This window comes from Fringilla coelebs (genome assembly GCF_963513975.1).
Source record: "Fringilla coelebs genome assembly, chromosome: 1".
Lineage (NCBI taxonomy): Eukaryota > Metazoa > Chordata > Aves > Passeriformes > Fringillidae > Fringilla > Fringilla coelebs.
The window spans coordinates 116,976,928-116,992,603 of NC_140028.1; the positions used below are offsets into that span (position 1 = coordinate 116,976,928).

The 15,676-nt window shown below is 39.5% G+C and overlaps 1 protein-coding gene across 1 annotated transcript in view; it reads left to right on the plus strand.

Moving 5' to 3' along the window:
• Window positions 1-2,618: 2,618 nt before the first annotated feature.
• SATB1 (SATB homeobox 1) overlaps window positions 2,619-15,676 on the plus strand; it is a 72,665-nt gene continuing 59,607 nt past the window's right edge. Inside the window, exons 1-5 of the mRNA XM_084206545.1 lie at window positions 2,619-2,706; window positions 5,585-5,820; window positions 9,603-9,779; window positions 10,586-10,712; window positions 11,440-11,563. Coding sequence (XP_084062671.1) covers window positions 5,610-5,820; window positions 9,603-9,779; window positions 10,586-10,712; window positions 11,440-11,563 — 639 coding nt within the window. The 5' untranslated portion in view covers window positions 2,619-2,706; window positions 5,585-5,609. The remainder of the gene's footprint in view (window positions 2,707-5,584; window positions 5,821-9,602; window positions 9,780-10,585; window positions 10,713-11,439; window positions 11,564-15,676) is intronic.

Consider the following 15,676-nt stretch of genomic DNA (forward strand, 5'->3'; position numbering starts at 1 on the left):
GCCCGGAGCGATGTATCGCTCTCACCCGCGGTGCGTTGCAGCTTGCTCTGGTTGGCCGCGGCGCCCACCGGAGCCACCAGAGCCGCGGTGGATGATGCCCTCCGCGGAACGAGGCCGGTTTCACTCAGCCTCGGCCGCCTTTCAGAACCGTGGCTGGTGCCGTTCTTTCACCGCTGTCGGTACCGAAGGCAAGGGGAGGAAAGGAGAAACTTCTTTCCCCCACATGGGCCGCTGGCTCCCCGGGGCGGCCCCGGCGGCGCGTCCCCACCTGCGGGACCTGCGGGGCCGCCGCCGCCGCCGTGCACCTGCCCGGCGCGGCCCGCGCAGGCTCCGCGCCGAGGGGCGGGGGCTGCGCCAGCGCGGCGCACACGGCAGCGCCGGCAGGATATTGTTCAGCCTTCACCCCCGCCCCTCTTCCTCCTCCTCCTGCTGCGGGTGCTGCTGCTGTGCCCCCATGCCCGTCCCCCCCGGCTCGCCCCCTCCGCCGCAGGCCCCATCTGCCGGGGGGGCGCGCTGTGGCGCGGAGCGGGGCGGCGCGGAGCGGGCATTGTGCGCGGCGCAGGCAGGGCCGCCTCACCCGCAGCCAGCGAGCTGCAAATTCGTGCGCGCCCGGAAGCCGCACGCCCTCTTCCCCCGGCCCCCCCGCTCACCTACCGCCGCCGGCGGCCGCCCCCCCCCGGCCCGGCCCGGCGCGGCCCGGCCCGGCCCGGCGCGGCGCCCCCTCCCCGCTCCTCGCTGCGGTCCCCTTCTGCCACGGCACTTCTGCCGACCCCCTCCCCCTTCCCCGGCCTCCCCTCCCCCACGCCTCTCTCCTTCTTCACCACCACCACCACCTCCTCCTCCTCATCCTCCTCCTCCTCCTCTGCCACTTTCTCTCTCTCTCCCAGGACGCGTCGGATGATCCGGGGCCGCTGGGGAAGGGCTCCGGGCAGCAGCAGGGAGGCTGCGTCCTCCTCCCGTCTCCGGCAGTGGGGAAAAAAAAAAAAAAAAAAAAAAAAAAAAGCCGGTGGCCTCGGTGTTATTTTGTATTAAAATGAGGAGGAGGAAGAAGAAGCAGCGGCAGCAGCGGCAGCGAGCGGTAGCGGAGAGGAGGAGAGGAGGCTGTGAGCAGGGGACGGCGGCGGCAGCAGCAGGAGGAGGAGGAGTAGTGATGAGTCAACTAATAATTTAATGGGGACAGAAACAGAGAGGGAGAGAGAGAGGAGGGGGGGGAGCAGAGCAGAGCGAGGCAGCTCCGTCCGGGGACACACACACACACATACACACACACATATCCATGTAACATCCAGCAACAACCACCAAACCGGCCTAAATAACAACCATACCCAGCCAGCCAGGGGAAACGAGAATTAAAAAAAAAAAAAAAAAGAAAAAAAAAAGACAAAATACAAAGCCTACCATTATTATTCTTTTTCAATTGTTACTGGGTTTTTTTTTTGCTGGCTTGGTTTTTGTTGTTGTTGGCTTTTTGCAACCTTTCTATTTTATATTTTTTACCCCTTCTTGCGAGTAACTCTTCTCGGAGTTCCCAGATTTTCTTTTTTTTTTTTCTTTGCAGAAGCAGAACCAGGTTTTTTTGTTGTTGGTTTTCTTTTTTCCTTTTTTTTTTTTTTTTTTTTTTCTAATAGGATCTTTTTTTTTTTTTTTAAATTATAATTTCTCCCGGTGTTGGACTCGGAGGGAGTGAAACCTCGTCACTTTTTTGTAGTGGTGGTGGTGTGCCTTGTTGTGTGTTTCCTTCCTCCCCTCTGTTCTTTTTCTCTCTCTCCTCCTCTCTCGCTCCCTCTCTCCCCCCGTCACTCGCACAACAGCCCCCGGTAAATGAGAGGAGACAGGTCCTCTCTGCCTTTTTTTTTTTCTTTTTTTTTTTTTTTTTCCCCTCCCCGGACCGCAGAGGCGAGATTAAAAGTGGCATTTTAGTGCCTTTTCCTGCAATTTTCTCTCCACTTTTTTTTTCTCTTTTTATCTTCAGTAGCGATCTCTGGGGCTGAGGTTTCCGCAGAAAGTTTGGGGGCTGTTACGGTGTATATTTTTGCGGAGGGGGAGGGGAGCGGGCTCCTTCTGTGTGTGCTGCTCCTCTGGGTGCCTATTGGAGAATAATAGTGTAAGTGACAACCTAGAAGTAGACTTTCTGCTCTTCACACTGGATAGAAAAGCTGCCTTTTTTTTCTTTGCTTTATTTTTTTTTAATAACCCCCTTTCTCACTTGATCCTTTATGCATTGGTTTTATTTTTGAAAGGATAGCTAGACTTAAATCACCCTCCACCTTAATTTAAACCTGCTACTTATTTTTAAATTATTATTATTATTAATTTCTCGTTTTGAGCGTTACACTTGTCTGATCAATTTGATCTGCAGCTCTGCCTTCCGTTGCTAAACCTCGAAAACTGGCTCTCTCAAAAGATATTTAATCTCTATTTTTTTGTCCATTGCCATTTTTGCTCATGGCTACTCTGTTTCTCGCTATCTGTTTTTGCCCCTCCCCGCCTAGAGGAAAATAGCAACAAGAAAAAAAAGAAAAAAATAAGAGAATATTAGGGGAAGTAGTCCTCAGGTCTGCTGCCCCCCCACCCCCCCCCCCACCCCCCTTCAGAAAGGGGGGGACCTAAAAACATCAGTCTTGAACTTCTTCCTCTTCAAGAGCTCGGGCTGCAAAGGAAACCTCCTTTGTTTTTGTTATTTATATGCTGTCAAGTTTTGAAGTGGTGAGTTTCGGGTCGGTTTTGCTAATTTCACTCAGAAAACTGCAGTGTTTCTGTTTCTAGATAAGTACTTTGCTTCTTTGTCTCTTTAAAAGGTCACAGGGAAAGCTTGGCCTGGATTGTGAGAGCCATATGGAACGGATAAGTGCGGAGCCTCTCTCAAATGTGATTATGGGTTTTTATGGGGGAGGGAGGGAAGAGGAGGGGAAAGGCATGGGGAGGGGGCTGATTCAGGAGGAGAGAAAGAAATAATATAATACCGGCAGCGTTACATCGCGACAAAAGGAGATACGGCACCGACTCTCATTCAGAAATTGCGCGGTGTGCCTGTACGTGTACGCTGGCTCCGGGAAACTGTGCCTTGAAATTGTGCTCTTCTCTCACTGATCTGTGATGAAAACTTGTAGTTGTGAAAGATGCCTAAATGCGAAACCCGGGGAAACTCCTGGCCTGGAACCGGCGGAGATGATAGGTCTTTCCTGCCACCCTCTCCCTGGGCAGGCCATGCTGGTTGTTGCTCATCACTATTCCAAACTGAGGTTTCAGTGAACTTTAGCCTTGGGCATGGAGTTTAAATGAGTAAATTAGGTGTTTTATGTGCATGTAATTTTGCTTTGTAACATAAAGCTTTTTACAAGATGACTAAGCGGTGAAAGGATGCCGATGGGTGGGTATTCTCAGGCCAAGTGAAAATGACCCATTTGGTGTTTTGGTTGCAGTCAGTGTATTAACTAAGTGGCGATCTATCACTTTTATTCACTGTACATGATGTAGTGCGATTCTGACTCATGATGACTAGATACTTTTTGTAGCAAAGAACCTTCCTGCCTTAGAGTACTTCTGAAGTTGCCAAAAGTGATGAGGAATTTCTTGTTCGAAGGTTTTTTGTGTGTGTTTTCTTTTACTCTTCCCCCCCCACACACCCCTTTTTTTTCTTTTTTTCTTTTTGTTAATCCTCTTTTTCTTGAGATAGACCAGTCTCAGAATAGCAGCCCTATGGTCTGTTTGCGTTGTTAGAAACATCGGAAGATGTTAACAGTTTGAGTCTGTAATTCTTTGCTTAGGTTACACTTAGCACAGTTTAAAAAATTCTTTTTAAAAAGTGGCTAAAATAGGCGTGTTTACTGTTAATGAGACGCATGACCTGAAACAGATGGGATAAAGATGAATAGTGAACCTTAGCCTGTCACCTAACAGCATAAAGAAAAATAATGATTGTCTGAACTTCATCTATTTGGTTGCATTCTTGAGGTTGTTTGTAAAGGTTCGAGTTAATACGTTGCCTTTTTCTTCACCATATCGGGAAAAACTGTGATGTTCAAACAAGAAAAAAATAGTCTACAAAATTATCGCTGGCAGGTATACTAGTGACATATAAGTGTATATATATAAAGATTCCAAGATATTTAGGCTCTAATAACTTGGCTATGAAATGTGCAGAAAATGTATTGAATTATTAGGCAGCTGAAAGAAAAGTAGCAATTATCCGATTCACACCAGTCTTTTTAAATATGACTTCCCCAGTATTACTATTTGTACTTGCTAATGTAAATACTAGCTCAAAGATTAATGTCTGTTGACCTGTCCTTAGTGATTATATTATATATATATATAGATAGATAGATAGATAGATAGATAGATAGATAGATAGATAGATAGATATAAAAAACATAATTGTCTGTGTAGTTATACCTTTCCCTGTCAGGGAAAGGTAGATAAAATACCTAACAATCACAACAGTATTGATTAGTGAAATCATAACCAGAAAGATGCCTTTGCTCTCAGCAAGGTTTTTTAATATAGTTGAAAAACAGGTTCTGATGAGGGGCAAAAATCCTTAAAACTTACTCTGCTATGTTGTAGGCTTGGGAGATTTTTAGTGATTTAACTGTAATTGTTATTAATGGACAGAGGTTTCAAAAGTTTATAAAAAGGGAAGTACAAGCATGCTAATATATATATATTTTCTTAATTTGCTAATGAAATTCTGTTTTTTTTGTTTCAAATAGCTGTGTCAGCATCACCCAGGTTTTGGGGTTTTTATATTTAAGGGCATCAAAAGTACTGTAGAAATTGTGGAGGATTTTTCCCCAGCTTTATGTTTGGTGAGAAACTATTCAGTTATTTATCTTAATTGAATAAACTACTCTGTTTAACACTTGAAGCTTAATATCTGACAAATTGCGTATTTTGAACCTTGCAAAAGTTGATAAACTGATAATATTGGTTAGGAAACTCAAAAGCAAACATCTCCCGCCACTGCTTTCTGAAGTAAAATGTCAAATTCTTTTCTAACTTCTATTTTTAAGGGGGAGAGGAATTGTAAATGGACAAGAGTCTACATCTCTGATAAATCTGTTGCTCCTTCAACTAAAGTTTTAACAATCTCTCCATTATTACTTGTCCATTTTATAATCAAATAGATCAAGAAATTTTTCATTAGAATCTTTCTCTCTCTCTCTCTACAACAAAAACATCCGCGAATAATAACAAACCTTTCTGTGAGATTTGTAACAATACCTGTCTTGGAGCACACACCTTGACAATTATCATCACTTATATGGGTTTTAGACACTCTCAGTTTTAGTAAAATATCCCCAAAGATTTTTAAAATTTTTTTTTAAGTACTCTGGTTGGCTTTTGAAAAACCATTCCAGTAGATTATGATACAATCTCTCTGTAAACTGGGGTATGAGGTTATTTTTGAAGAATAAGTTTGTTTCTTTTAAAAAAGGCATTTCTTTCTAGTTAAAATATTTATCTATTCTTCTTTATAAGCTTGTGATACATATATATCTGTCTCTGTACATGTGCAGGCTGTGTACGTATACATATGCGCACACGTGTACAACATATATATTTTTTTTTTTAATCATGGCAGGTGATCTTTAGAGGCGGGACTGAGTATGGATCATTTGAACGAGGCAACTCAGGGGAAAGAACATTCAGAAATGTCTAACAATGTAAGCGATCCGAAGGGTCCACCAGCCAAAATTGCGCGCTTGGAACAGAATGGGAGCCCATTAGGAAGAGGAAGACTTGGAAGTACAGGAACTAAAATGCAAGGAGTGCCTTTAAAACACTCTGGACACCTGATGAAAACTAATATTAGAAAAGGTAACGCTTTTGATAATTCTGCATTAGAGAAATATGATTTATAATATTTGGGGGGAAAGCATACTTTTGCAGACTCTACTTCATTTATATTTTAGGATTAAAATCTCCATTCTAAAATACTAGATATTCCCAATTCTGATATAAATCACATTTGGGAAATGTAAGGTTCATTCTTGGGTGGAGCATCTTGCTTTTCAGGGTGGAGTCTGATTTTTGTTAAGGTAAAGGCTAGCTACTGTGATTAAAGCAAATTCTTACATTGAAATGTAAGTAATTTGATGCATTAATTTGAGCGCTGGGCTAAGAAACTCAAAAATATGTGAGAGTAAATACTGAACCCCAAAAACAAATTTTTCGCCTTTCCTCCTAATGATGGTCCTATGATTGGAAGGGCAGCAGTATTTCCATAGCAGTTGCAAGTTGGTTTAAAGGAGAGAGTGTAAATCTTTAGGTATCACATTGGAAAAGTCATTTATGATGTCAATCTTCGCAGTTTATTTTCTTAAGTACAATTCATTATTGAACAATGAACAACTTGGGTGTCATATTTTTCAGTGGCTGGTTTGCTGTAATTAGACATTTACACAAGGAAAAGGCACATTTAGAATCATTGATGTTTGTATATGGATGGCTTTTGTTTGCATTGAAAATACTTTTAATGGACAATAATATGCAAATTTTCCTTATCAAAATTTGTAAGTCTTTTTGACCATGTCCTGCAGGCTTGCTAATTTAAATCAAAATATGCTGCATGTAATTTGGCATATATCTTAAAACAGCCTTTACTTTTCCTAGTATAATCAGTTGTGTTTATAATCCAGATTTTTCTTGTATTTGCTAGGCAAAGTGCAAAATGCAACCAAGACTATTAAACGCACAAAGTTAGAAGGCAGAGGAATTTCATTGTGTCTGATGCATAACATTTATCGTACAATCATTTATTTTTTCCTCGGTTTGGCGAAAACAAAGAATATATTGATCCTGAAATGAACAGACACAGCAGTCCGTATTGTTAGATCTTTATCTATTAAAAATGGAAAAACAGCACTTCAGCAAATTCTTTGGCCTCTGCTCATGATTACCCTATTTATTGATTGTTTGCCAAGAATGTATGCATCTTAAGAAAGCCAGGGTAAGAGCATTAAAAATATAATTTATTACGGCTTTTCAAGCAGAGTGCATTAACATTGTACAGTGAAGCAGTGGGGCTGTATAAAAAGGACTTTCTGACGCCTGCAAACATATAAGTTCCATAAATTCCTAAATAGGAGATTTCAGCTGTCTCTGGTATTATGTGATATTTGCACAGCAAACTTTAATGCCAGGACAGTTTTAGACAAGGATTCTACAGACTTCAGTGCTCCTTATGGCAGACGTGCTGTTTACACAGACTCGTAAACCTTCAGCAAAAGCTCTAACACTGCCTTCAGGTTTAAATCATGCTGTATTTTTAGCAGGGAGCACTGACCAATGCTCTCCCCTTTAATACTAGAAGGTTATGAAGTTGCTGCACTTGGAGGTCTTGCCAAGTACTAGCAGGAGTGATCAGCCAGCTGAGATTGTGCTCTCCTGTATAACATTTTTCACATTAACAGAAGGACACTAGTGACAGTTTGCTAAAAGATTTAGTGGCTTGATTTGTAGTCAGATGATACCTGTGTCGCACTACCAGGATCCACCTCTGTTAATCTATGCTGTGCCTCAAAATTTGGCCAGGAGGCTCTCCTGTGTTGTTTAAAGTACCACATTGCCCAAAATGCTGCGACTGAAGAAACCATGTACCTGGCAAAAAAAGGTGCTGATAAGCAGCAAAGTACCTGTGTGTTGTGTCTGATCATAGCTTAATTTGTAGGAGCTGATAAGGGGAAGAACAAATATGCTTTAGCTGGTTTATGATGTATCTGCAGTGTTTGTTCGAATGAAGCTTTGCTTACACTTTATCTTCAGGAATTACTGGTGAAGCTACTTAAGAATTTTGAGCCCTTACTCTGAGTCAGATGGTAGTAGGTGAAACATCAATTGTGAGAGCCTGAAAGGGAGAAAAAGCCCAAAAAACAAACCACCAGCTTTTTGCAGATGAATCGTGTGTGTCCACAGCTTATTTAAAACCAGTGAAATAAACACCGCTTTGCATGTACTGCTTTTGCTTTGGTCTTCTCTCCCTTCCTGGCCAGTCTCACTCAGATTACAAAAAGAAAAAGAAAAAAAATTAAAAAGAAAAAAAAAATCTCCTTCTTGCACTACATAAATATTGGCAAGCTTTTGCTCTTGTGTTTCAGTCTTTCATGCTGAGCCTATTGGGCAAACTGGAGTGAGTTTGTGAGCTTTTCCTTGCAAGCCTGAAGGGGTTTGTTTGCCAGAGATTGGCTCTCTGGTGAACAGATGTAGTTTAAATATACGTGCTTAAGAGGTATCTTTTTTATCTTGATTTCTTACTATATGATAGAGCACAAATCAGCAGATGTGGTCTTGCTCTATTGTCAAGAGTAACGCTTCCTTTTAGACTACAGCATGTCTGGTGCACCTTAGCAGGTTAGGAGGTTTCTGCAAGTCTAGAGGGCAGTGGTTATAGAGGCATTAACATTGTAGGACTAATTGGAGTTCCTGGGTGCCCTGTTAAAATAACCCTTGTCATCATTTATGCTAAAGATGATACCCCTCTGGCAGGCTGCCATAAGACAGTTCTGTACATCTCCTTTTAACCCTTCTTCTTTCTGTCATTAAGAGATCCTAACCTGTGCTGCTGGAGACAGCGGAACAGGATTGGAGCTTAAAACCACAGGTCATTGTGTCGTCCATGTCCATCTGGGAGGCTGGGAGGGATTTTCAAAGTCCAGGAATTTGATTGCTGGGAGAGACTTTGTCCTTAAACCAGCTTGGGTCATTTGCTACTTCTCTCTCTGTCATCAAAAGGGAGGAAAATAAAATAAAATAAAATAAATTAAAAAAAAAAAGAAAAAGGCAAAAGGAAAGAAGAAAAGGTTACTTGCTTAATATTCTGTGCAGTGTATAGAAGGGTTTGCCATATGATGCTACAAAACTGGAAACTAGTAATTAACTTTCAGGCATGCCAAAATAGCATTGTGGGATGTAAAGTGCAGGAGACAACAACAACAAGAACAACAAAAATAAGCCTGAACTGCAGGTACACTTCTTAAAGTGGCATTGAAGTCGTGATTTGTTCCTTAAAGATGCAAGTGAAAGTAGTGCTCAATTGCACTCAGTGAATGAAGCACGAATTAGTGTTAACTTTTGCCTTGTTTCCTTGTGTACTCTTTTCAGAGTGAATATATAACACACAAGGTGATTTGTTGTTGATGTTGAAACCAATTAAATATTTTTGGCAGGACTAAGAAAGTTTTAATGTTAACAAACAAAATTATGTGGCTGGTACTAAAATGGCTTACAGTGAAGACATCTGCAGTATGTATTTAGGTTCTCATGCTGCCTGCTACTCACAACAAATCAGGCAGGACAGAGAGAATCAACTTCTCTTCAGTCAACCTTGTTATTTCTATAGAAGGTAATTCTTTAAATCTGCATCTGATCAAGGGAGATAGATTTGCATTTCTGCCTTTCAGGAAGATGTATGTTTTGTAGAACTTGCTGGTTTTTGGAGAGGGTGAGGGGAAAGGACTCGGGGAATATGTTGATCAAATATTTGTGGTGATTCTTGATGCCTCTTCTGCCTGTTCGTACAGGTTTTATTTACATAACTCTATATAGACCCACCTACTCTACTATAACTCAAGTTTAATATGTTAAATTTAATTTTTTAATAGGAAGTATGCTTCCAGTATTCTGTGTAGTGGAACATTATGAAAATGCCATTGAGTATGATTCTAAGGAGGAGCATGCAGAATTTGTGTTGGTGAGGAAGGATATGCTTTTCAACCAGCTGATTGAAATGGCATTGCTATCTCTTGGATATTCTCACAGCTCTGCTGCCCAAGCAAAAGGTAAATAAGATTATGAAATTGTACCATGAATTGTGTTTGTTTGTGGGGTCTTGGGGGAGGGGTAGGATTTCTTTCAGGAATACAATGCAGGTTTTACTTCTTAAACTTCTTGCAGATTTTGTGTCCGTATTTTTTTTTCCTTGATGTGTTTTTATTTAGTTAGTGCACATTTTGTTCGTGGGGAATGTGGAGGTAAATTCCTTTTCTTGTCTTTTTTTTTTTTTTTTAAAGAAGAAAAAAGACTTCAACTGAATCATTAGTATGCTTATTGACCTTAATAATCTGCTCCACTGAGGATCCACAAGGAAGTGTAAAGCATATTTGAGCAGATGGACTGTTGAGAGTCAACTTGCATTTATGACTGAATATCCAGCTCTGTTTCTTTTATTTTGTTCCTGATGGTTTTATAGACTGAAAAGTAATTTTTTTTGTGCTCAATTCTTGCATTGCAAAATTCTTACTAATTTGTTAAGAAGAATGCTAACTATTATATCAGTCTTATTGAATTCAAGGGAACTTAGGAAAATATACTTTTATACATATTAAAAAAATCTCTACTGCCATGCATTTGTATAATTTCATAATATAGAAAAGGCCTATCCTTGGTGTTGTGTGGGTGGGGGTTTTTGGAGGGGGAGGGGGTTGTTCTTTTGTTTTGCCAGATTTAAGGGTCAGAAACAAAGGTAGTGATGTTGTTAAAATCAGATATTTCCTTTGCCCCTATGAATAAGGTAAATTGCTTTCTTTCAATTTTTCCTGCCCTTCTTGCCCACTCCCCTTCCCCTCTGAATATTACAATCCTGCAGGGCTTATCCAGGTTGGGAAGTGGAATCCAGTTCCACTCTCCTATGTGACAGATGCCCCTGATGCTACAGTAGCAGACATGCTGCAAGACGTGTATCATGTGGTCACACTGAAAATCCAGTTACACAGGTAAGTCATATACCAGTTCTGGGATGTGAACTGTTACTTGTCTGCTCCTAACTGTTAATATTGCTTGTATTTAATTCCCACTGTGCTTTGTGCTCAAAGTACAAAGGCTTGCCTAAATTCCTTTTTAGTTACTCTAATTCTTCTTTAACTTACAGTATACTATTGCAGAAAACTTTTATAGCTCTGATACATAGATTTTCTTTGGATATCTCATTAAAACTATATTGCATTTTAGTCAATTAAATGATGCATTACAAGAAGGCATTTTACATAAAGTTTACTTAAGAGAAAAATATTTTTGCATATCATGAACAGTACCATCTGTGTGCATTTTGTAAAAGAATGACTTGCTCGCACTTATTGTTGCTGTCTAGGTTCTTAAATTTCACGGCAACAAAAAGGAAAAAATGGTTAATATATTAATGCTTTTCATGATCAGTCGTGAGAAAGCATTACACCTTAAATTGTTTTACCAAGCGCATCAGAGCAGGAAGGTAGAAGTAACATGAAAAAATAGTCGCCACATGCAGCTGATGTATAATTCATGCATCAATACAGCAGATGTGTTGTATAAAGTAATTAACTAATCGGAACAATCAGGAGACCGAGAGCAATCTCCAGATGCATCTGCTTGATGCGCAAAATGAAATCTGTCTGTCTTAAAGGAATGTTCTGCAGCAGGATGCAATCTTGTAATAATCCCTTTTCTAATCTGTGTTTCAAATAGTTGCCCTAAACTAGAAGACTTGCCTCCTGAACAATGGTCTCACACAACAGTAAGAAATGCTCTGAAGGACTTACTGAAGGATATGAACCAGAGTTCATTGGCCAAGGAATGTCCCCTTTCGCAGGTACTTAGCATAACATGTAATAAATAATAAAGCACTATAGGCAAGGCTGATGTGAGATTTGAGATTTCTACAGACTGTAGCAAGTAGTACCCGTGGAGTGGATCTGCCAAAAATGCAAATGCATTTGACCACTTCATGATCTTTATAAATATGCCTGATTCATTTTGAACATAGTCTTACAACATTTCCCATGGGGAGTCGTGAAAGGTTGTTTACACCACACTAAAATCATCTCACAGCAAACTGGATTTTAACTGGTTTTTGTCTGCAGTCTTTGAACTGCTTTGATGCAACTACTTTTTTCAAGCACATGTGTTCAAGATGTTAAAAGGCTCTTTACTTATTGCTGTCAAAAGTACTATTGAATCTGAATGCTTGTTAGATAACCTACAGTAGTTTTAAATGCTAATTCATAAACTGAGACAGTCTTTGGCATGGTATATGAGAAGGGAATAAAGAATAAAGCTCTTTGGGTGATATGTTGTTGTTGCAAAGAACCAAAGGAAAATCAGTCATTTATTAGTTCTAATCAAAATATACCTAAACAAAAATGAGACCTCAATTTATGCACTGCTAAATATTGAACCGATGCATTCTTCAAGCCTTAGTCGTATTGTTCTATTTTTGCCATTCTTTTTATTCTTCTCTTGTCAAATTACTGCAAAGGCACGATTCATTTTTCTATGCAGTATGATGTCCAATGATCCTGTGGTGGGAACATGGTATTTTTTTTTACCTTTTAAATTTTAAAATGTATTTCATTGTGGCGCAGTGGAGACGAATTCAATATACAAAAAATGATGCTAGTTGTTGCAGGGAGGGAGAAAGAGAAATTAAGTGAAGGTATTTTTATGGGGATTTTATTTCAGTTGCTTAGAATACTAGAGTCTTTGTCTCTGAAAGACTTCAGTTAATCTACAGGAGACTGCTCTCCTCCTCTGTCTAGTTTTCACGAAGAGATTAGCAGACTTGTTTCCCATCCCTTTTTTTTTTCCCCCTACGGTTAGATTGTTTTCAGTGATGTGGCTCCAATATAGGAAGTTTTGAAGTGGAAATAATCAAAATTATCTTCACTGGTTGCAAACCATTCCAGTAATATGTCTATGAAGTTATCTTGTATGTACCTACTGTAAAAGCATGTGAGCTCTTGCACTGCTGGCTTATGGAGACTGCAGATAACTTGGGATTTTTCTCCATTTTAATCTAATAGTGCTACTTTTTACTTGATACTGATAGAAAACAAATAATTTCTATTGAGGTGGAATATCTCATGTCTATTTGAACATTGTGTTTCACAAAGGAGTTTCTGTATATATGTGTATATAAAGCAGGAAAAAGCTTTTAAAAGGAACGCTTTACTACAGAAAGTATACTGGTACTGGAGACAAGTCAATAATTACATTCTTCTAAAAAATTTTCTTTCAAACTATAATGAATTTTTATGTAATAACTTTAATGGACAAAAAAACATCTTTCTTAATAGCAGCTCTTCAAGTTAATGCTTGAGATGACTAAAACTCCATACTACAGAACTCTGATTTGGGACGGTTTGTTTACTGGTTTGTATTTCTTTATTTGTAAAAGAATATACTTAAAGCCATGAGCTTCTTTCTGTTGTTAAAAGTGAGCTTATTACTGTTGCCGTCTCTATCTCCACCAGTGCTGCCATAGTTGAGTTGCAAGAATTTAAATAGCTTCTGCTTTTCTTTTTTCTTTAAGAGCCAAATTGTATTAAGTTTAAAGTACACTTATTTATTCTTAACTTTAGGAAAAACAAGCTTTTACAGTAGTTGATCAAGAGCCCATCAGTCAGTCAAAGTCTTCCTGTTTCCCTCTGGGAGCTTGAGGGAAGATGAGTGTCCTTTTCACATGAGTAAATTGATCCACATCTTTCCCATATTTGCCTTACCTCTAACTCCTTGTATATCATTCCTATGGAAAGGGCACTGATTTAAGAGTGCCAGTGTTTTATTAAAGGTATTAAAGTTTTTGAATTGCCCTGCCATGGCGTGCTCCTTCAGCAGAGGTGAGAAGTAAGAGCAAGGCAGAGGTCAGGAGACGGCATTTATTTAGGGGATCCATCAAAGTGCCAGCATAGGAAATTCTTCTGAGAGCAGAGAAGGGCTCTCTCCTGTTATGTTCTTCCATGGGTATAGGTAATGCCATATGAAGTGCTTCATCATAAATGCAAACTAATGCAGTGACACCGTACCATAACTTATTAACACTGTTATGGATATAATTTATTAACCACAGAAAAATGACTCAAAGTAGGAAACGAGAGTAGTTATCGTTTTCTGTCACTGTCATTAGCAATACTCTGTTTTGTGTAGGTATGGAAGGACTTGCTTTAAAGTAATTAAGCCGCTGTGCTCAATGCATGGCATCTCTGAAGCCCCATTTTCAGTTAGAGTTTACTGTATTTTTTGAAGCAATCTTGCATTTTATATATTAAAAAAATGGCTCATATTTGTTCAGAATACTGGCGTTCTGTCTACTGAAAAAAACCTAAAAACGAGCCAACTATTTTATAGTGCAGACATACTTAATAACTTGAAAATACATGAACAAAACTTTGAGAACCAATCTGTTTCAATTATAGAGTCTTGAAAACTTTACAGTATTATTTGCTAGAGTTTTTTGTTTGTTTGTTTTTATTTTTTAGCCATTTATTTTCTTGTCCAACTAAAACTTTGAGGTGTAAAGGTGGGAACTCTTCATGCCTTTCTTGATAAAATGCCGCTGTGACTCTTGCTCTCATTAGGAGAGCTGAATACATGGTCCTTTTTGAAGCTGCTGTAATTCTCACTCTGTGACTGTGTAGGCACCCCTGAAGATCAGTTTTATTGCTCAGTGTATGAGCCCACATCATGGGGAATCCCTATCAACATGACTTGGAGTACTTAGGACGGCCAAGAGCAAACACACTCCTCTGAATTGCTGTGGAATTGCAAACAGCCGTTCAGACATTTAGCTTCAAATTTTTGGTATCAAGCAGTCAAGGTAAAATGACACTTCAATTTTTACATGGAAAACCCAAGCCTGTTCTGAATGATGCACTAAAGTGCATATTTTCATGCTTTACATCAGGTTTGCAGATTTTATTTTATTTTATTTTTGCTAGAGACTGGCAGCATGTGCAGATGCCGACTGAAAGACTTTTTGCATTTGATACACACAGCTTGCTTCATTTCGGTTTCCTCTCCAGACCTCTTTTGATGGGGAAGGTAACTTGGAATTTAATCTAGGGCTCAATTTTGGGCCGTCTTGTGCATTCCATTAAATTGGTCTATCTCGCGAGTGGCCTAGATCTCATTTCCCTCCTGTTTTGGCTCTTCAGTCTCCAAAGGGTTGTAAAGAAATTGTTCTACCATCAATTCTTATTTCCAAACCCTTGCACAGAAGCTCTACTCTACTTTGGCCTTCTGGGAGCTGCTCTAAAGTGATCAGGCAGGCAGGCAGTTCGGTTGCATTTACTTACTTAATGTTTGTCCTTCAATGTCTTGCCTTAGTCTGAGCATTTTCATACTTCACTTTCACAGTTTTGCTCTGTTTTATTTTTTAGTGCAGAAGTTTCTTCTTACTTCCACAGTTAACAACTGAAATATTATGATATTATATATTTATTCTGTATTTATTCAGATATTAATAAGGGGTTTTTTCCTCTTTTACTCCTATTGAATTACTACATCTTACTCTGTTTCTCTGTGTAGTTATATACATATATAAGTATGATATATATAGTTCAATCAACTTTTATGAGGAAGAGGAGAGCGACATGGGGTATTGGTCTAAGAAAAGGACAGGAAATCCTTTTGATAATTCTAGAACAAACTCACTGTGTGCTTCTAAACATTTAGATGTATCCCTTATCTTGAGTTCCTGTAACCTTTTCCATGAAAAGATGATAACAAGTCACCTACCAAATGATGAGATTGTAGAGATTAATTAGTATCTGGGCACTGCTTTAAAAATATGGCAGTGATCAAATGACATTGACTTTTCTACCGGTATTATCTTGCCTGATTTTGCTTCTACAAAAAGATATTCTAAATGATTGTTGTTAGTATTCACAAACAGGCACTAACAAAGCACTGCAAAACACTTCTGAAG